At 47.3% G+C, this 22,354-nt stretch overlaps 1 protein-coding gene across 14 annotated transcripts in view; it reads right to left on the bottom strand.

The window, feature by feature from the left end:
* Positions 1-22,354, bottom strand: part of MAST4 (microtubule associated serine/threonine kinase family member 4) — a 548,534-nt gene that overhangs the window by 117,766 nt on the left and 408,414 nt on the right. For all 14 annotated transcript variants that reach the window (XM_073680217.1, XM_073680208.1, XM_073680206.1 and 11 more), the window contains one exon: positions 19,555-19,643. In XM_073680217.1, the coding sequence (XP_073536318.1) occupies positions 19,555-19,643 (89 nt within the window). The remainder of the gene's footprint in view (positions 1-19,554; positions 19,644-22,354) is intronic.

Here is a 22,354-nt window from a genome sequence, read left to right on the forward strand (position 1 = left end):
GAAAAACGTTGCAAACATACTGAAAGAATTGACATGGTGCAGATATGAAACTGCTTCAAATCTGCATGGAAAAAATACCACGCAGAAAGTAAAGAGACAGAATTGGAATACAAGTAAATTGTGCCATCCTGAGGATGTTACCAGATCCCTGCTGTCTGCATGTAAAGAATTGAAAAAGTTTTAAAAGGAATAAAAAAAATAAAACTCTGTTTAACAACATAATGCTATGGAGTATAAGTGAAAAACATAAAAAATACGAAGAAGTTACTATAATGATACAGCAAGTAAAAACCACCAAGAAAACCACTGATGTGTATGGAGACCCTGACATACATAACACGTTACTGTCACTATGACTGACCTGACCACTATAACCAAAGGTATTAAACTTTAAAACTTTTAGCATTATTAATCAGCCTTTGTAAAGATATGAAATTTTGTAATATGCCTCACTACCTTATTTTGCCTCCCATCTCTAACACAATGCTGTAGTACTGTTTTATCTGCCTAATATAAGCTCCCTATGGATCTGCTTTCAACTGCAGCTCAGCAAGAATCCGTCCTTTATTTACAAACAATCTGACTTTCCCTACATGAGTACAACACATGGAAGTAGAGAGGCGAAGACAGGAAAGGACAACACAGAATGTTTGTAATGGAGCATGGATTCTTGCTGAGCAGCAGTTGAAAGCAGATTCATAGGGAGCTTTTATTCAGCAGGTAAAACAGCCCGACAGTGTTGGAGATACAAGTAGGAGATGGCAAAAAAGGTAGTGAAGAATATTCCAAAAATAATAATTATTAAAAGATATTTATTTACTTTTTAAAGGGAGTCCATCACCCTCAAAATGCACTTTAAATGGGCTATTCAGTGCTATAGGGGACTTAGCCCCTCTAACAACCGTACTGGCACTGTACCTGTAACTGGTACAGCGTCTGAGAAAAAAAAACAACATAATTCATATGTAAATGAGGAGGCTCTGGAGCACCCTTGTCATGGCCAAGACTTGGGTGCACAGTTATGCCTCATCATTTGTATATTGGGCCCTTCCCCCGCTTCTGATTGACATTGCTCTCTTCCCAGAGCCAGCACTGTCTGAACGCTGCCGGAGTTTCTTCCAACACCGCTCGCTACATTAATACAATCGAAAATGTAACGAGCGGCGTCAGAAGAAAGGAGACAGGGAGGAGAACCCGCCAAACCACTGCGTGTGTGCGTGACTACACACATGACGGCATCATTCAGATAGTGCTCGCACTGGGAAGACAGTACTGTTAATCAGAAGTGGAGGAAGGTCCCCAATATGCAAAAGAGCAGGCGTAAAAGTGCACCAAACTCTTGACTATACCAAAAGGTGCACTGACGATCCCTCATTTGTATATGAATTAAAAGTTATTTTATCAGACCTAGTACCAGTAACAGGTACAGTGCTAGTAAAGATATCCCCTACAACATTATATAGCCCATTTAAAATGTATTTTGGGAGTGACAAACTCTATTTAAAGTGAACATCCACCCAGATTCCCTTTATAGAAACTCAATAAATTATACAATTTTGGATACCTGCAGCCACCACTAGTGGGAGCTTCACAGCTTACTGAATACAGTACAAAGTAAACGCCTCATAGTGGCAGCTGGGGACACATGAACTACTTGAGTTTTAAAGATCAACAACCCTTTAATTGGACAATAAACCTGGCCTATGCCATTTACATTACCTGTGCTGCTGAACACAATCTATTGCCCCCCTGTAAAAGACTTCAAGTATTCCTGCAGGAGTTGTTATATTTTAATTGTTGCTCCACCATGACATGGTAATTTTCCTTTGCACAACATTAATGCATACATTCATTTCCTGCATTTACTCTATTTGCTTTTATCTGAAAAGAGTAAAGTATAAAACAATAATGAAATCCAATATCGTAATATGTTTAATTCCATCCTTAACTACATTCCATTCTAACTTAATATTGTCTCTTAATCCTACAACCAATCATCTTGAGAACATTAATGTATTAGTTTGTTAGTGGGTGAAGGGGAAGGAAAGCAATGAAGGATCGGCTACGCAACCAAAGTTTCTATATTTGGACTTTAAGGTATAAAAAAAAATTATAGTATGTGCAGTTTGCAGGTAAGGCAAATATTTGCTTTAAGAGAATGAATTACTTTTAATAATACCGAATTTTAACACTTTTTTTTTTTTTTAGAAATCTATTGTTAATTTTTTCCATGATTTCGGGGGCTGCCATGTAGCCCACGCTTCTGTTGTTATGAGCCATAGACAGCAACAGATGGGCTCTGATTCATTACCCGCTATACGAAGTTAAGTGTGAGGAAATGTTTTTTTGTTTTTTTTAAATAAGTGTTAATAGTTTAAGATTTCTCTTTTTACATTTTAATTGATAAAAATAATCAAATGACTATTTTATGTGTTTACCCTTTGTTTTCAAAACAACATCAATTCTTCTACATAAAGTTGTACAAAATCAGGGATTTTGTAGGATTATAGTCAGGTATATCACGCAGCTCTGCCTCACAGCCAGACACCAGCCCCGGTACCCGGCCAGGCCCCGGCCCCCAACCAAATACCGGCCCGCCTCACCTCTTCTTCTGCCACCGCCTTCCTGATGGAGGGAGGGAACGAAAGGCCCTGCAATCCCGCTCCACCACCACCGGTAAGTTACGTTCGGACCATAAGACGCCCCCCCCCCATTTTCTTTTTCCCAAAATTTGAGGGGAAAAAAAGAGTGCCTTATGGTCCGAAAAATACGGTAGTTTAAAAAACAGGCATTAACTGAAAACAGAAACAGATGTATAAAAGTTTAAGGCCATGTCCCCACTATCAGAATTTGGTCAGTATTCGGTCAGTATTTTTTTTCTCAGGAGTGGGAGCCGAAACCAGGAGTGGGTGATAAATGCAAAATTGGTGACTTATTTCTATTATACCTTTTCTCTGATTGTTCCTCACCTGGTTTTGGTTCCCACTCCTGAGAAAAAATACTGACCGAATACTGACCAAATACTGATAGTAGGGCCGTGGCTTAAAGCTGGGTGAGGAACAGCAAAATTCTGATATAAAGGTGAGGTTGTAGAAAACAGTTTCACGTCAGAGGTCATACACCATGGCAAGACCGAGCACAGCAAAAAGACTCAAGGAAATAAAACTAAATCAGCGTTGTCTCTCCCAGGCAGAGATTTCAAAGCAGACTGGGGTTTCAAGATGTGATCTTCAAGCTCTTTTAAAGAAGAAACAAGAAATTGGCAACGTTGCATACCACAGAAGCAGTGGTTGGCCAAGGAAACTTAGTGCAGCAGATGAAAGACACATTGTATTTACTTTCCTTTGAACTTGGAAAATTTCCAGCAGTGCCATCAGCTTAGAACTGGCAGTTACCAATAGGACCCAGTTACACCCATCTACTGTTTGGAGAAGTCTGACCACAAGTGATCTTCTTGGAAGAAAAAGCCATACCTTTGACATAAAAACAAAGCCAAGCGACTCAACTATCACCGTACTCTGAGCCAGGGGCGGAACTACCGCCCGTGCAGCCGGTTCATTGAACGGGGGCCCCGAGGGAGAGGGGGCCTCTCCAGCCTCCAGCAGGGCCGCCATCAGGGCATGACTGCCCTGACTCCAGTATGGGGCCCGGCCGGTAGGGGCCCCCTCGGAGCCCCGTTGGGGGCCCCCCTCTTATGCATCTCTCGCCTCATGGGGCCCCCGGCCCCATGCTAAGCGCCGGGTCCGGGACATCTCAGCGCTGCCCTGCGCTGCCGTGGCAGCGCCTTCATGATTCCCCTGACTTCCGGTCATGTGACGGCGCCGTCACATGACCGGAAGTCAGGAGAACCTGGTGTCAGCGATTTGGACGAGCGCCAGGATTCTGCAGGGATTGCATGGGGGTAAGTATAACAAGTTTTATTTTTTTAAAAATACAATTAACTAGGAGTGGGGGGAATGGGAGATGCACATGTGTGTGTGGGGGGGGGAATGGGAGATGCACATGTGTGTGGGGGGGGGAATGGGAGATGCACATGTGTGGGGGGGGAATGGGAGATGCACATGTGGGGGGGATGAGAGATGCACATGTGGGGGGGATGAGAGATGCACATGTGGGGGGGGAATGGGAGATGCACATGTGGGGGGGGGAATGGGAGATGCACATGTGGGGGGGGGAATGGGAGATGCACATGTGGGGGGGGGAGATGAGAGATGCATATGTGGGGGAGGGGGATGAGAGAGGTGCACATGTGGGGGAGGGGGATGAGAGAGGTGCACATGTGGGGGAGGGGGATGAGAGAGGTGCACATGTGGGGGAGGGGGATGAGAGAGGTGCACATGTGGGGGAGGGGGATGAGAGAGGTGCACATGTGGGGGAGGGGGATGAGAGAGGTGCACATGTGGGGGAGGGGGATGAGAGAGGTGCACATGTGGGGGAGGGGGATGAGAGAGGTGCACATGTGGGGGAGGGGGATGAAAGAGGTGCACATGGGGGGGTGAGAGATGTGCACATGGGGGGGTGAGAGATGTGCACATGGGGGGGTGAGAGAGGTGCACATGGGGGGGTGGTGAGAGCTGCACATGTGGGGGGATGAGAGATGCACATGTGGGGGAGGGGGATGAGAGATGTGCACATGGGGGTTGAGAGCTGCACATGGGGGGGTTTGAGAGCTGCACATGGGGGGGTTTGAGAGCTGCACATGGGGGGGTTTGAGAGCTGCACATGGGGGGGTTTGAGAGCTGCACATGGGGGGGTTTGAGAGCTGCACATGGGGGGGGTTTGAGAGCTGCACATGGGGGGGATGAGAGCTGCACATGGGGGGGATGAGAGCTGCACATGGGGGAATTGGGAGAAAATGAGCTGCACATGGGGGAATTGGGAGTAGGGGGATAATGAGCTGCACATAATGAATGTGGGTTGGGGGAGAGTAAATGATAAATGATGATGGGGTGGGGAGAGCACGGACATGATATAATGAATTGGGGCAGGGGGTGCATGTAAATAATGAATGCGGGGAGCAGGAAGCATAGAGTAGGGGGCGTTGCGGATGCAGGAGTGTAACTGGTAACAAATTGGCGGAAAGAGTAGAGGTTCTAATTAAATTATATATTGAGTGCCTATTTACAGTTAATGGGGGCACCGTGGTGGATTACAATTTATATTTGGAATGGTAGGTGGCATAATAACTAACCATATATTGATGGTGGATGCACGTCTGTATTCAGCTGCGTAATGTAGAAGTTGGGGAATGTGCTCTAGATAACTGTGTTATTTTATGCAGAGACGAGTCCTGGCTGGAAGACGTGATGGCGGTCTGTGCTGGATGAAGGAGAAAAGCGTAGCTGAAGGACTTCACCTAGAGACGTCACCAGTGAGTCAGTGTATTACATGTACACTTACACTATATACTATGTACCGGGCTCCTGTGTATAATGTCACTGGTGATCACTGTATTACCTGTACACTATATACAGAGCTCCTGTGTATAATGTCACTGGTGATCACTGTATTACCTGTACACTGACACTATATACAGAGCTCCTGTGTATAATGTCACTGGTGATCACTAGATTACTTGGACACTTACATTATACATACCATGTATAGAGCTCCCGTGTATAATGACACTTATGGTAATATTAGTAATGTGGTGGTAATATTAGTAATGTGGTGGTAATATGTGGTCTGGTCATGGTGTGGCAGTTTTTCTCCCTTCTGTGTGGTATTATTCGGTCACTATGTTGTGGTAATATGTGGTCTGGTCATGGTGTGGCGGTATTCCCTGTATGTGGTATTATTGGTCATTTTAAAAAAAAATGTATATGACACATTCCCTTAAAGAAAACTAAATAAACTTATATCTAAAAAGAGTATTGGATATTTTAAGAAAATTTTAATAGGTTAGAGTAGGGCCCGGCCAGAAGAGTCTACCTTATCGTGGTGGCGGCTTTAAAAATCTTTTGGCCAAAACAAAAGCTGATGGCTATGTATGTGGCGCAGTCACATGGCCGAACGTCAGGAGAACGTGGTGGCAGCGACGTGGACGAGCGCCAGGATTCTGCAGGGATCGCATGGGGATAAGTTTAACAAGTTTTATTTTTTTTAAATACAATTAATTAACCAGGAGTGGGGGGAATCAGAGATGCACATGGGGGGGGGGTGAGAGATGCACATGGGGGGGGGGAGTGAGAGATGCACATGGGGGGGGATGAGAGATGCACATGGGGGGGTGAGAGATGCACATGGGGGGGTGAGAGATGCACATGGGGGGGGTGAGAGATGCACATGGGGGGGGGATGAGAGATGCACATGGGGGGGGATGAGAGATGCACATGGGGGGGGGATGAGAGATGCACATGGGGGGGGGATGAGAGATGCACATGGGGGGGATGAGAGATGCACATGGGGGGATGAGAGATGCACATGGGGGGGATGAGAGATGCACATGGGGGGATGAGAGATGCACATGGGGGGATGAGAGATGCACATGGGGGGATGAGAGATGCACATGGGGGGGATGGGAGATGCACATGGGGGGGATGAGAGATGCACGGGGGGGTGAGAGATGCACGGGGGGGTGAGAGATGCACGGGGGGGGTGAGAGATGCACGGGGGGGATGAGAGATGCACGGGGGGGTGAGAGATGCACGGGGGGGATGAGAGATGCACGGGGGGGATGAGAGATGCACGGGGGGGGATGAGAGATGCACGGGGGGGGATGAGAGATGCACGGGGGGGATGAGAGATGCACGGGGGGGGGGATGAGAGATGCACGGGGGGGGGATGAGAGATGCACGGGGGGATGAGAGATGCACATGAGGGCTGCACATGGGGGGGGTTATGTTTACATAACTTTGTTGCCTTATGAAGGGCAGGGGGGGGCCCCAAAAAATTTCTTGCACAGGGGCCCACTACAGTCTGTGTCCGCCCCTGCTCTGAGCATGTATATTATTATATATACATTTTCTATTTTTATGCACAGAATATACATGTTAAAAAAACACATACCTATATGTAGCACCCTGAGGATTCGGCTGCTACAGGGGTATTGCACCTCAACCCAGAGGTGTGATATTCCACTCCCGGGTAAGGAAGGAGTGTGGAACTGAGCTCAGATAGACTGCATGCACTACATACATCCCATTCCAGAGGAGCAGGCCGACGGTACTCCCACTTAGAAATGTGCAGGTACAACCGAGCCTGTTCCTGGCTGGAGTGGGAGGGGGGTGGTACATCCCATGTAGTGTAGGGGCAGATAGGGGGAGCAGTCTGGGTAGTGATAGGAGCTCATTGGGTGCTGGTCACCTGAGCTCACACATAGAGGGATATATAAGGAGGGCACCAACTTAGATCAGGGTCAGACGCTGAGAACAAGTCAGTTGGAGAGGAGAGAGAAGGAAACAGCAGCCCTGGAGAGAGAGAGAGGAGAAAGAAAGAGAAAGACCCAGAGGGGGAAGACTGAAGGGACCCAAGAACCCAAATTAGAGCGCCGGGTGAGGAGTCAGCACAAGGGTACCGGAACCCAAGCTGGTGGGGGCAAAAACATCCCTAGCCAGAGACCGGAGGCTGTGGGCAGCATCTGCCACGGCCACCCACTATATCCACCCTGAAGGCATACCACATGGAGGGTCAGGGAACCTAAGGCCAAGGGTTGCCCAACAGAAGGCCCGAGGGAGCTGGACCTAGGTGGATCACTGGTGGGGACGGCTGAAGAAAGGACAGAGGGAGAGCTCAGGGCCACGCTCCGGACTTGTTTGGGGGTTGGCCGGATCCAGGACCTGGTGGACGCAGCACGGCTCGGGTGGTCACTAACAGCTGGAGTGACCGAAACATCCGCAGTAAGTAAACTCCCTTAACTGCACAACCCGAGTCTGTCTTCATTGCCGGCTGCACCGCACCACCACAACCCCCATCCTCTGCGCCTGTCCCCTCTGAGGCTATACCCCTCCCGTTGGGGGTTATCCCACCAAGCTGCACATCCACCATCAGCCTCAGCGGACCCTGCAGCAGCGGCGGCCACAGTGACCGCATCACAACGGGTGGCGTAGTCGACACAAAAGAACTCTTATAACATCAGTAAGAACTGCCACATAACACTTAGCTTGACGCCCTGGGCACGGGACCGGGTCACAGCCGCTCGGAGACTACAACCCCCCATCTGATCCGGTGCCGGGTATTCCCCTCAAAAAGGAATATGTCCCAGGGGGCGCGTCAACTTTGGCGTAGTCGGCAGGATTACGTGCCCGCAACACCCGGGTACTGCGTGCCTGAAGAAAAGTGCAAGTTTACCTCAGAAAGAAGTCTCCCGCCGGTTCCGGAGGGTCCACGCCATCGGACTCCATCACCAGTCGTTTCCCGCCGATTGTCCGCCATTTCCAGCTTGTTCCCGCCATCTGCAGAGTTTCCCGCCACTGGGCGACGCTTCCCGCCAAAACCGCAGATTTCCCGCCTTGGAAGAGCAGCGGACGCCATTATGGGCGTGCCAAAGGAGGGCAGGAGGCCACCTCCCATCGTGGGCCAGGACAGAAAATGGCGCCAAAAGTGGAAACCGCCCCCACCAACAGAGACTGTGATGCTGGAGGTGTCTGTCAGCGTGAAAGAACTCCCCCTGGAGCTGACAGTCACCGAGTTGCCCCGGGACCGCCCTCTAGGTGGGAGGAGACGAAAGAGAAGAGAAAAGATGGGTGTCGCTTGGAGCAGTCTAGAACGAGCGCACCCGGAGGCAAGGTGTCCAGAGCGAGAGCACCCGGAGTCGAGGAGAGGAAGAATAGACCCGGGAATGGAGCGGCAGCAGCGCAGCACCGGCCCGCTGGCCAGGAGCCTGCAAAAGGAAGAAAGAGGAGAGCAGAGCAGCACCGACCCGATGGTCAGGAGCCTGCTGGAGTCCACAACCCCGCTAGGTCTAGCGGAGATCCTAGCGCAGCTCCCCCGAGACCGGGAGTGTGCACAGACTGCCCTGGAGGGCCTCGCACGGAGGATGGCCCGGGTACAGCGGGAGATACTGGCGGAGTGGAGCCGGGAGATGGCTCAGCACGCAGAGACCAGTCAGCGGAGCACGCTACCCTGGAAGAGGAAGCAGACCGCCTCTGAGGATGGCGCAGGAGGACCCAAGGCCGGAGACGGCGCCGAGGAGGGAGCCGAACGCATGGAGGCAGGTAAAGGGGACGCCTATACCCCAAGCCGTGACACCGCTCACCTGCCCCAGCTCCCCGTCGCAGAGCCCGAAAGTCCCCCTGCTGTGCCCGTAACCGCCAGGTCACCGCCATGGACTAGGCCCCGACCGGAAGCCGCCGCAGCGACCCCTGTGACGTCACGCGCCCCGACCCGGAGCGTGACAAAGCAGGAAGTACCACCAGCCTGGTCGCAAGGCCTAGTACCTCCGGGCGCCGCACCACCAACAGCGCCCCCTACCTCCGCGGAGCCTCCGGCCTGGCCGCAAGGCCAGGTAGCCCAGGGCGCCGCCGTCCTAACGGTGCCCTTCACCTTCCAGGTGCCCCAGGCCTGGCCGCAAGGCCTGGGCAACCCGGGCGCCACCACCACCGCGCCCGCGCCCGCAATACCTAGGGTGCCACACCTGGGGGAGGACCTCTTCGGCCAGCTCACATGGCCGGACGGGCGGCCCTTCATCTGGCCCGAAGGGTACCCTGAACTGGAGCGGCAGCAAAGACTAGGGCCCTTGTGTGAGCCCCTAATCCCGGCTCCGAAGCCCGTGGCTCGGGTCTCGCCTCCTCTAGCAGAAGCCCAATTCGTGTGGGACCCCACGGGAGAAGATTTGATGGGGTTCACCGGAGAGACTCGGGCAGCTGCAGCTGAACGCACAGAGTGTTGCCGTCAACAGCTGGCAGAGTTTAAGAGAGAACGGGAGGAGAGGCGGGTCAGAGAGCAATGGGCCCAGACCCGCAGCGCGGAGCAAAAGAGTCGGACCAGAAGGGACCCCTGTGCAGCAAATCGTCCCCGTACCATCGGGACGGTAATAAAGTTTAATGCGCAGCATGGGTGGGGCTTCATAAAGGACCGGAACACCATGGGTGACGTCTTCGTTACCCGACGGGACGTCGAGTCCCACCTGCCAGAGGGTCACAAAGGCCGTGACCTCTACGTCGGTGACGAGGTAACGTTCACCCGGCACAAGTGTGCCAAGGGACCTTACGCCCTCCACGTGCATCGCCTGACAGAGGAGGAGTTGCGGTGTAGGGAGGAGGAGCCAGAAGACCCGAACGGGTTCAAGGCTAGAAGGTACTATGACTGAGATAGTACAAAGGACTGTATATAGTTACCTGTCGGGGTACCCAAGTAACCGTGGCTGCTTTAAAGTTTAGTCCCCGTTGGGACCAGTGAACAGTTTAACCCGTGTGTCCCCTACCCAAACCAGGCTGAGGACTGTGAGCAGCCATCCCTTTCCCTTTACTTGGCCGGGGACTGAGAACGGCCAAATTTCCCTGTACATAGTTGCGCTTTCTAAAGCGCCCCCTACCGGTTTTATAGGAGAAACCATTTTTCTAGAAAGACTGTCGCACTTTTCCCGGACACACGTTGCACAGTGTCCGGAGGAGGAACCTGAAACCAGAGACGACGAGAATGTTTATATGAAAAAGTTTTATATATATATAATGTTTTATATGTTTTATATGTTCATATAAAAATTTTGTATGTTTTGGTGTTTTATGTCTTACAGCCCGAGGACGTGGTGTGATTTACCAGGGGGGAATGTAGCACCCTGAGGATTCGGCTGCTACAGGGGTATTGCACCTCAACCCAGAGGTGTGATATTCCACTCCCGGGTAAGGAAGGAGTGTGGAACTGAGCTCAGATAGACTGCATGCACTACATACATCCCATTCCAGAGGAGCAGGCCGACGGTACTCCCACTTAGAAATGTGCAGGTACAACCGAGCCTGTTCCTGGCTGGAGTGGGAGGGGGGTGGTACATCCCATGTAGTGTAGGGGCAGATAGGGGGAGCAGTCTGGGTAGTGATAGGAGCTCATTGGGTGCTGGTCACCTGAGCTCACACATAGAGGGATATATAAGGAGGGCACCAACTTAGATCAGGGTCAGACGCTGAGAACAAGTCAGTTGGAGAGGAGAGAGAAGGAAACAGCAGCCCTGGAGAGAGAGAGAGGAGAAAGAAAGAGAAAGACCCAGAGGGGGAAGACTGAAGGGACCCAAGAACCCAAATTAGAGCGCCGGGTGAGGAGTCAGCACAAGGGTACAGGAACCCAACCTGGTGGGGGCAAAAACATCCCTAGCCAGAGACCGGAGGCTGTGGGCAGCATCTGCCACGGCCACCCACTATATCCACCCTGAAGGCATACCACATGGAGGGTCAGGGAACCTAAGGCCAAGGGTTGCCCAACAGAAGGCCCGAGGGAGCTGGACCTAGGTGGATCACTGGTGGGGACGGCTGAAGAAAGGACAGAGGGAGAGCTCAGGGCCACGCTCCGGACTTGTTTGGGGGTTGGCCGGATCCAGGACCTGGTGGACGCAGCACGGCTCGGGTGGTCACTAACAGCTGGAGTGACCGAAACATCCGCAGTAAGTAAACTCCCTTAACTGCACAACCCGAGTCTGTCTTCATTGCCGGCTGCACCGCACCACCACAACCCCCATCCTCTGCGCCTGTCCCCTCTGAGGCTATACCCCTCCCGTTGGGGGTTATCCCACCAAGCTGCACATCCACCATCAGCCTCAGCGGACCCTGCAGCAGCGGCGGCCACAGTGACCGCATCACAACGGGTGGCGTAGTCGACACAAAAGAACTCTTATAACATCAGTAAGAACTGCCACATAACACTTAGCTTGACGCCCTGGGCACGGGACCGGGTCACAGCCGCTCGGAGACTACAACCCCCCATCTGATCCGGTGCCGGGTATTCCCCTCAAAAAGGAATATGTCCCAGGGGGCGCGTCATATACACACACACAAAGAGCTGAAGCACAAGATACACAGGTTGAGATATTAGGGAAAAAAACAAGACCGATACGTGACCTTCATCTTTCAGCATTTTGCACTCTGCATTCATCCACCCATCTGCAAGTTAATACCTGAGAGACATTTAAATGAAAACTGGTGCCAGTGAATTCCCTGCCATATGTGCAAGGCGCACTTATTACTTAAATCCTGCTGTTTCCAGGGATTTCTTGGCTGTTGTATGTTTTCAGTTGTGCGATAATGTCGATATACTGCAGAGATTACGTCTGATATTTGTGACCCGCTAAAAAACAGTAAGTGGCGGGCAGGCAGTGGGTAGGTAATTAACTCAACCTTCCTGGGGGAGAAGTGGCGAAATGAATAGGTAATCAGCGCGTGAAGCTGGCACTTCCCTCCGCAGCCACACACGGGGTGCCTCATTTGGGAAGCCGTTATTGTTAAGAAATGGATATCTAGATTAATTAAACGGTTTCATTGTTTGGTAATTAGATGTGCAAAGTAGTACATCTTCACTTTAGAGGGAGGAAATGCAAATCTTTTTGAAAAGACATATGTTGATCTCACTCCTTTCATTATTAATGCACTTTTAATAGCTGTCTACTCTGGAAAAAAAAAGCAAGAGTTTGCGATGAGCCGAATGTACATTAGCACCAAGGGAATATAAGGATTAATTATAATTGATATTGTGAACTGCTGGCAGATGAGATGGGGTAATGCTAAATAATTAGAGGTGGCCAATCACACTTCAAATTAAATCACAATCAGCCCCTCGCATGTATCGTATACCAGTTGGCTACATCCGCACATATATATCCCATGCCGAGGATGGAAATGAGCATCGGCTTACGATGACCGAAGTCAGTCAGCGCTGTCGACATAGCATGTTGAAGGATGCTCTAGAGCGGTACGAGAGCTTACTTTATTCATTCTTTGTTCTAGACATAACCATTTGATTGGCTGTTAGCCTCCTCTCCTCATCCTACATTTATGTGCATATCATACGAGTAATAATAGAGAAGGGAGGAACAGATCCAACACGACCTTGGTACCATTTATCCCCATAGGAGGTAAATGGTCTAGACATGGTACTGTGTTCTTCCCAGACAGCAGCTTTTACGTCAAGATCCACTGACAATTACTTTAAGGATCAGGGATCAGCTGATCTCCATGGGTTTAGCGGACCATAAACATTAGATAGCTGTCAGCCAAACGACACTTCATACGTTCTTTTTGCCAACAGCTATCTCAACCGATTGTCCCATACATAGGAGCGCTCGTTGAGCCAATCACTCCTGTTTTCTCTAGGAGAAAACCGTTGACTGACATGGCAGCTTATCTCCAGGAAACAATGCGATCGGCAGTCCAAAATCAGACATGCCTGATCGTCATCTCCCCCGACGATCAGTTGGCCAGCGCGCCTGTCCTGTATACATTAGACTGTTGGCCAAACCCATCCTGTGATTCACTGCTTCCCTAATATAACAGTTTCCTGTACAATTACTGCTCCCAACTGTATCCGCATACCCGGATCTGCTTCATCTGTGCTACCTGCTCCACTTTTTGGTGTGCCCTCCTATATAACCTACTATCCTGTTCCTCCCTGATCCACGTTTTGCTCAAGACACATTCCACTGCACCAAAGCCTCCGGTCTGCACTTCCCACAAAGACGACCATCAGTTTAGCGAATTTACCTCACTGGGTGAGACCATAAGACCCTTTCATTAGCACATGACCTAAACTATAACTATCAAGTAGAAAATTACTGCACTTCCTGCAGAGTTGGTGCACAAGTAGGTTCCCAAACTGTATAATAAATAGAAGAAAACTTGACACTCAAAGATTTTGAAATTTCTTGACCAATTTAATGGTATGTACAGAGAAACAAACGTTTCGGCCCAAAAGGACCTTCATCAGTGTATCTGCAGATATAGATTGTATGGAGATAAATATCTCAGTGAAGTAGTCAAACAGTCCATCAGGAGGGAGTTTAGAAATAACAAGATATCAGCAAAAGGAAAGCGCATCAAGCGCTGGTACAGAGGAGTGCTGAATCAGTCTTTCGCTGATATCTCCTATATGATCTAGTAAAATAAAATACATACCACATTATTTTGGAGTTTTATTTAGAATCGCATGACTATGACAATTTCAGTAAGAGTCAGGTGTAATGATAAGCAATAACTTCATGAGATTCATGGATACTGAGAGTTTCCCAAGTTGCCCTGACTTGCCACACTAGGAAAATCATTCCACGTCAAGGGCTCCAAAGATCCTCATTTTTGTGTTGAGATCTAAGCCGCCACTAGATAACATTACCATTATCATATCCTTCAGATTGTCCGCCAAAGCTCAGCCAATTCAACACCATTGTTTAACAGCTTCTATTAATTAAAATTTCTCCACTATAACTTACTGTCCACTTCCAAATGGCTCACAAAGAATCATCCTCCACCGTTCAGGAAGGGAAAAAGCCCTGTGAAGGAAACCTCCAGGGAACCATGGCTGAAGGATTGGCCTTAGAAGATTAATGTCAAATTGCAAATCAACATGTTTTCAGAATTACATGATCGTACATGTACAAAAAGAAGGTTACAGATAAATAAAGCTTACAAACTACTCAGTTGTGGCTATTTGAAATGTACATAATATACCTGCATATTGGATTTTGATTAATGTGGAAGGAAAAAATAAAACAGAAGGTTATAAAAAAAAAAATTTAAAAAAAGTTTCAACGGCCGGTGACCCAACAAAACATGTATGAAAATAGTAGAAAGATTTTCCCATTTCCTTTATAGCAGTAAATCATTCAGAAAACAGACACAGGGTCAAAGGACGGAATCATAGAAGCATTTTATGAGAAATTACAGCTGAATCTCCTCTGCAGTAAATTCATATAACCATTTGGCACAGAGTGAGGAAAGTTGTGCTATAAAGAAGCAGCGTAGAGCTAATAGCCAGGCAAAAAATGCATTATGCATCAGTGAAATAAGGAGTGTTATATAATATTATGACAGCCTAAGCTACAAGCACTGCATTGTGTAGCAGATAGCATTAAGATCTCATAGACATTTGATAAAAGTCAGTCAAAATGGCTATTTTTGTCTATAAAGATTGTTTCCTGTTTATCAATAAAGCAAAAGATTATTCATTTCAACCGATGTTCGATCAACAAATGTTAATTATTCTTCAAACGCCGACTGGGCTAGAGAGGTCTTAGGTGTTTTTTTTCCACCAAATAAAGACTATTTAAAGGGAACCTGTCCTGTCTTATCTGCTATGTAAACTGCCCCCATAGCGTTGTTAGTGATGCAATGTGCTTCACCAACACGCTTTTTTAATTTAAATTAGTGCTAATATAATGAGGATATAACATGTTATGTACTTATAATCATACCTGCTCGTTCAGTCATAGGGGTGTGATCCTCACATTCAGTGTGGCGCCACATCAATAAGTGCTGGCGCCGCCCGCATATTTGAATTTTGCTCCCGGCGAGCGCTGAAGTTGTGGGGCGCATGCTCAGTATCATGGCCTGGCAGTAAAGCTTCCAGGGCTGGGAGCCGCACATGCGCTATGATGAGCAGCTCTCCCCTTGCCTGCGCAGTGAGGCTACGTACTTCCCAGCTTCACTGCACATGCGCTATGACGAGCTGCTCCCGGGCGCAGGCGCAGTGAAGTTCCCAGCTTCACTGTGTGCAGCCAGAGCTGCTCGTCACAGCGTATGCGCAGTGAAGCTGGAAAATACGCAGCCTCACTGCGCAGGCAGTGGAAATGAAAAAAGCGTGTTGGTGAAGCACATTGCATCACTAACAACGCTATGGGGGCACTTTACATAGCAGATAAGATATGACAGGTTCCCTTTAAGAATATTATACTATATATACATACATTTACAGCGGGTGAAGTAAGTATTGGACACATAATTAGAAAATTGGTGACATTTCTAAAGATGCTATTAACATGAAATTCTCCCCAGATGTCGGTAACAACCCATCCAATCCACACAGGCTATTACTTTAATAAAGAAGCTGTGAAATTAGAATACATGGGTCCCAAATATATCGAGAGGAGATGGAGGGCAGGCAGAGCTCAGATAGAATGACTGCAGGTTGGCAGAGGCTGGACACACACTTTGATCTCAGCCTGAATAGAAGGAGATGTTATCAGGGGGCTGGATGTTACTAGAAACCAGGAACAGGCCATGCCCCCCTGATCTGTGACGTAACGTCCCAGGAGGAAGGGGGTGCACTGAGGAGCAGATTTAGTGCCACGTTCAATAGCAGTTACTGCCAGGATGAGAAACGGCACTATGCATGTTAGAGTTATAGTTTATGAAGACATGTCCATTAAAATAATGTTATCTCCCTGGATTACCCCTCTAATTCCTGCTAAGAATGAGGGGGGTTAAAATGAAAGCACTGATCTTAGGAAAATTAATGTTCTGTTTTCTAAAAGGTTTATTTAAATATTATAAAATGCGGCCTCAAAAGGTCATGAGATACAGCGAGGGCGACTGACCTATTCATATGGATGAGCTCTGGACCTCGGTAATTAGATGCAAGTCTGGATTATTTAGATATCGGAATTTGGTTTAATTCGAGGGCAAATAACTCTTTCTATTTAGATGGTCAGAGGGAAAGCTCAGTAATAAGACAGAGAGAGCTCTACATCCTATAACAGAATTATCTGCCGTCTCCATGCGAGGACGGATTCACGGAGATTCTCCGGTTGTGCCGCTCATCATGATGAATAGTTTAGAGCAAGATGAAAGTAATTAGGAGTCTGATTGGCCACGAGCCTTGTTATTACGTCTCCTTGTCAGAAAGTTTCAGTGATGGATTTTTTTCCCCCATAGTGCACAAGATATAAAAGGAAAGTACCAGCGTTAGGCAACCAAGTATAGGAAATAATACAGCAGGACACACATTGTATGACATAATTTTACTAGAAAAGCACACTATGTACTGAAAAAAAAATACATTTGGGAATTTGGGGGATTTTCAGTTTTCTTCTCCACCTATGTCTAAAGCTACAATCAGAGTTTGGTGGGTTCTATTTGTAGTGCGGCAGTGTTCATACTGTGCTGTAATGAGGCAGTGACCCAGTAAAGTTCAACTTAAATGTCTTTGCTTTTTTTTTGTGAGTTTTTGGAAAATAAACGGTATCCTCCGGATCGCAGCCGGGGCGTCAAACAGTCCATCTCCAAAACCCGTTGACATGGGCGACTGCACTGCCGTATCACTCTGAGGTGCGTCAAGAGTTTTGCCTTCCTGGGCTCTTTGTTCCTGTCACACAGGCCAGTATTGCAGAGCCTCCTGCTCTGCAGCTTGCAGACACAAAACTGGCACACCCAAACCTTTGCTGCAGGTTTTTAAATGGAATCTGTGGACATGAGCTACTTGTAAGACCCAGCTGGAGGGAGTGGACCGCCCCACTGCCATCCTGTAGTCCACTCCAAGAATAAAAGCCCATGCCGGGTTTTCCTAAATCGGCCTTGGTCAAATAGCTTGACCAAGTGCAAACTTATTTTTATTCTGCACTGCAACCACAGCTATGCTGTGATTGCAATACACTCCAGTGGGTTCAATATGCCTCTATGCGCATTCTGAGGTATATATACCGTCCCTCGCATATAATTCCCCTCACGGCCTTACACTTTGTAGGAACTTGGATGCCAGGGACACAGGTCTTCGATTGCCCATATATTAAGCAGCCTTTATTTGCACTATGTAACACTGCGCCATGTTCATCAATCTACCCGCTATTTGTTACAAATTTCTAAATACCGTATGTTAGAAGAAAAATTGGCACAGGGGCATTACAAATGTAGCATTTGGTCCAAGCAACATTTTTTTTCCTTGTAGAATTACACAATGGTCATGATAAATCAGAAGCTTGAAGAGATATTCTTATTTCTTGCATCCCTGCCATAAGTTATGAATTGCGTGGTCAACGAAAAAAAAAATCTTTCTAAAGTGGTAATAGAAAACTTTCAGCCGCCAACAAAGCTGATGGCACAGATAATTTGTCACTATTTCCCAAGTCTTCGCTGCCAGTTTTCACAAATATGTTCCAGATCAGAATAGTTACACGTCCGTCAAAACTCAACCCAAGCCACAACATTGCGAGAGGTTTGTTTACCACTAAATTGATTCTGGCCCCTGAAATGCCAAGTGCTCCGATTATGGATCATAAACTCTGAATTGAAAATCAGTTTTTTTTTTCCATCTTTCCTATCCAAAAGGTAGAGTTTGCCAGAAACTCCAGCTACGATAAACATCATTAAGATTATAATGGGAACTCTAGTGTTCAGCTATGGGGAGCGGCAGATTGTACTAGTCTAAATCAACTTATAAACCGCGGGCGAGAACCGTGAATGGAAGAGAAAAAGATCCGCCATGTAGTCAACACAGTAAAAGAATGTAGTAATGGTGCAGCAACCCAAAAGTGGAGTCAGACGCATCTCACTCTGGGCCTAAGCAATGATATGGAGGTCATAGTGATCACTATCATTTTATTCCTTCACTTTTCCCATTAGGTTGACAAGCGGTTTTGTATTTTTTTTTTAATGAACGGGTAGTTCCTAAGATAGTAAATTATTTCTCATCCATACAGTAGGGGATAACTTACTGATGGCTGGAGGTCTGCCCGCTGGGACACACGGCGATCCCAAGACCAGGCTGTGCAAGCCGGGGTCTACAGAGCCACCTTCTGAGTGGAGGCATATATGCCTGACCTCTACTCCGCTACAGGGAGCCCGATCCATGGACAACATGTATCAGGCACTGGATGTATGATCTCAGCCTGGCATGATTGACTCTGAAACGCTGCAGTGTTCCAGAATAACACATACTTTAAAAGCTGTCGGGGACAGAGCAGGAGACTAGGTGGACAGGCGGTCCCCGGTGGCTTCTCCCCGCCCACTGCTAGTGACTGACAGGTCTCTCCCTGTGTGTGCTTGTAGAGAGAAACCTGTCACTCCTGGGGAGCAGTTGGGGAGAAGCCGTCAAGGACCCAAATGTCAGACTGGCCGCATTTCAGAGTCAAACACACCTGGCTGAGACCATGTAGCTAGCGTCTGACACATGCTGCTCGTGGATAGGGCGGCATATATCAGCTGTCAGCCAGACTCAAAATACGTCAGATATTTTCTATGCCCATGCTACTATTTTAATGAAGCCACAATTTAATTCACTTTGCTGGATTGAAAAACCTTTTTCATCGCTTCGAACAAAGCTGCTTAATGCCTCACAAGCCTCATCAGTGTACAGCGGAGTGGATTGCTCAGGAACCAGAGTGAACAACATACTTATATTTCATGGGTGAGCTGTATCCACAAGCTTTCTTGTATCCCTTTGTTTATGAGCCTGCTGGAGAAAGCAGAGCACAGCGTTCTGCAGATGCATAGACATTGAATAGAGTGCACCCCTCTATCCCATACAAAACCAGTCCCCAGGATGCAGAATCCAGATCTCTGGATCGCAGCGGTTCCAGCAGACAAACCCTCAGTAATCAGTAAGTTATCCCCTGTCCGTCGGGTAAGGGACAGTTTACTATCTTGGGAATAAGCTTTTAAAGTTGATTCTCATAAAAACCATGAGAAAATAGGGAAAATGGTAACTTACCTGTATGAGCAGAAAGTGGAGAGTGGGGTCTTGGGAGCGCTGGAGATTGGTTATTGCCAATTAAACTCTTCCTGTTGCTTGTCCTACAACTGTGTAAAACAAGGAAAAAAAAAATAATGCACATTATAAAGATTTAATTACTTAGATGATGATATACAAATATCAAATCACAAAACACTGGAAAAATTGATGGTATAAAAGAAAATTATTCGTAAAATTGATTGAAATGTTTAGAAACAAGGGTCCTTGTTTTTCTTTTATTAGAAACAGTGCCACTCTTACCCATTGGTCGTGTCTGGTATTACAGTTCATCCTAATGGAAGTGAACAGGGCTAAACTGCAATACCTTAAATGCATTTCATTGGTTTAAGTGACATTGTTTCTAGGAAAAAAAACTTTTAGCACAAGTCTTAAATAGCAGCAGTTTTATTTGTATTTCAGGACTCAATAGTGGGCATGAAAATAAGAAACTGTGTAATATAACTTATTATATAAATCTGCTTCTTTCTCCTCCTGGACTCATCATTCAGTCTCACAATTTTAATTTCCCAGAGGAGCATTGCACGGCCAATAAGCCTCCTTACATTGGCATGCCAGGGTCGGTATGCCACTCTCCACAACGAGAAACGTTACCCCTTAGACCTCATTTCAGAGCCTCTCATCTAGCCAAATCAGATCTCATACATTGCACTGACAAGGGGCAATACCCCGAACCACCGTGTCTGCAAATTGAGATTCTGATTTGGCTTCATCTTAAATCATATTGCAAGGCTCGTTAAGGGTGTGAGAGTGATTTGTAGGATTGCTGCTTCCAACAGGTACAGAGTTCTAGTCCTCTCCCTCTCTGAAGAGGCAATTTGCACAATTCGTTGGTAAAATCTGTCTCCTGTGAATACAGACTTTCCCACTACTGAGATTGGAGATAACAGTTGGTGCTTCTAAAGTTTTATAGAGAACTGTAACTGTTTTAGGAGAACTTGCAGCAGAATGTCTACATCGGCCTCCAGCTCCTCTCCCCCCTCCACAAAATTAGTATTGGGAAAACCTGTCTTCATTGAATTGCCTGACTTGCTGTGCTGATTTTGATCTCATCCTCAAATCAAAATCGGACAGGTGTCCATGATTTTCCATGGACCACACAGTCCACGAAAAATCATTACAATCTATCACCATAAGTGTCGTGATTACATTTTTGTGCATCAATACATTAAATGTAGATCTGAGGTGGCCATATTTGAGGGACTTTAAGACAACAATTCTGTTCAGAAAAAGATAAAAATAAAAAAACAACCAGGTGGCAGATTAGTGACCTTCAGACTAGGAATAAGGGCACCAGGGCCATTTTACTCCGCTTGCCCAGTAATCATGCTGGCTTCATACTGCGCAGGAGACAATGCGGCCCAGTCCATGTGCCCTGCCAGGTCAGCTCTCTCCCAAGCGCGGTCTACGTACCTCCCTTATGTTTAAACAATAGCGCATTTCCCAACACAAGTGGCAAATCTAAAATGGGCATCAAAGACCAAGATATATTTTCAATTGCCACTTCAGACGACAATATAAATATTTCATGGCCTATGCAAATCTTCACGCTTTCATACACATCGGCGGCAATGAAGAGCAGTGACTTATCAAAAATGTGATGATGCAGTAATTACGGATTTAATTGTTGAGAAACATTTCACATCTGTGGCTTTTATTAATGGGAAAGACAATTTGTACCCAAACAATTATATCAAGTTATCAAAAACACTGTTTATGATGATTATCTGTGTGTGACAGCTAGCAGCTGTGGAGAGCGTGGTAGGACGAAGCTAAACGACACAGTAACGTCAAACTCTACTGTACTGCTACCAAGACATATGGTTGTACCTTATTTATCATTATTTTATAGGGGAATATTTTAATAGGATTTTCCACCTTATAGTAACAGTAGACATAGATCAGAGTCTGGTTCTGGCTGCGTGACTGCAGGAGCGTTTAAACATCTGGAGCCGGACTGGTCTCATCTCTGACTATGGTTCCCGGCCAGCCCCTACCAAAGCCTCTCCGTTGATTGCATCGTGAGAGACTTGTCAATCACCTGCAGCAGCGATGGGAGATGTGAACCAGGGGCAGAGCCGGACTAGTCTCATCTCTCCCTATCATCCCAAGGGGTTCTTAGTAGTAGAATTTCCATAGCCTATCCAATTTTTCCCAGGAGTTTGGTTGAGGGTCGAATGTTTTTTGTGACCCACAGCAGACATGGAAGATGGCGGAGGCTCCTTCTGCAGACAGTTGACTTATAGTTAAACATGAGGAAGTGAGAAGAAAGGCAACATGGCTGATCTTCTGGAACGATTAAGTAATAATTCTCAATATTTTGTCTGTACTACCCGGCGTCGGCTCAGAGCAGTCACCGGCCACTCCTGCCATGTCAACAGAGCAGCTCTTCCTCTTTCAGGCTGCTCTGTCGATGAGGTCTGACTGCCGATGTCATGCTGATTGACAGCTGGTTTCCCGCAGTTATGCAGCAGAGTGTTGGCTGCCAATCAGCATGATGTCAGTCACGACCCATCAACAGAGCAGAGCAGAAGAAAAAGAGCTGCTCTATTGACTTGATGTCAGTGAAAGCCGCTGAATCGCTGGCAGGAGCAGTGTGTGACTGCTCTCCTTTCGGGAGAGATCACTATCCCACAAACTTGGATGTACCTTATTTGGGTATAAGAAAAGGCCTCCTATGATTTAAACACCTTCCACTAACATTAGATAACCCTTGGGGTTTTTTAAGCAAAAATAAAAGGTAAAAAGCGCAAAAAAATTC

This window comes from Phyllobates terribilis, unplaced genomic scaffold (genome assembly GCF_046119375.1).
Source record: "Phyllobates terribilis strain yellow unplaced genomic scaffold, ASM4611937v1 Scaffold_1__5_contigs__length_1240528914, whole genome shotgun sequence".
Lineage (NCBI taxonomy): Eukaryota > Metazoa > Chordata > Amphibia > Anura > Dendrobatidae > Phyllobates > Phyllobates terribilis.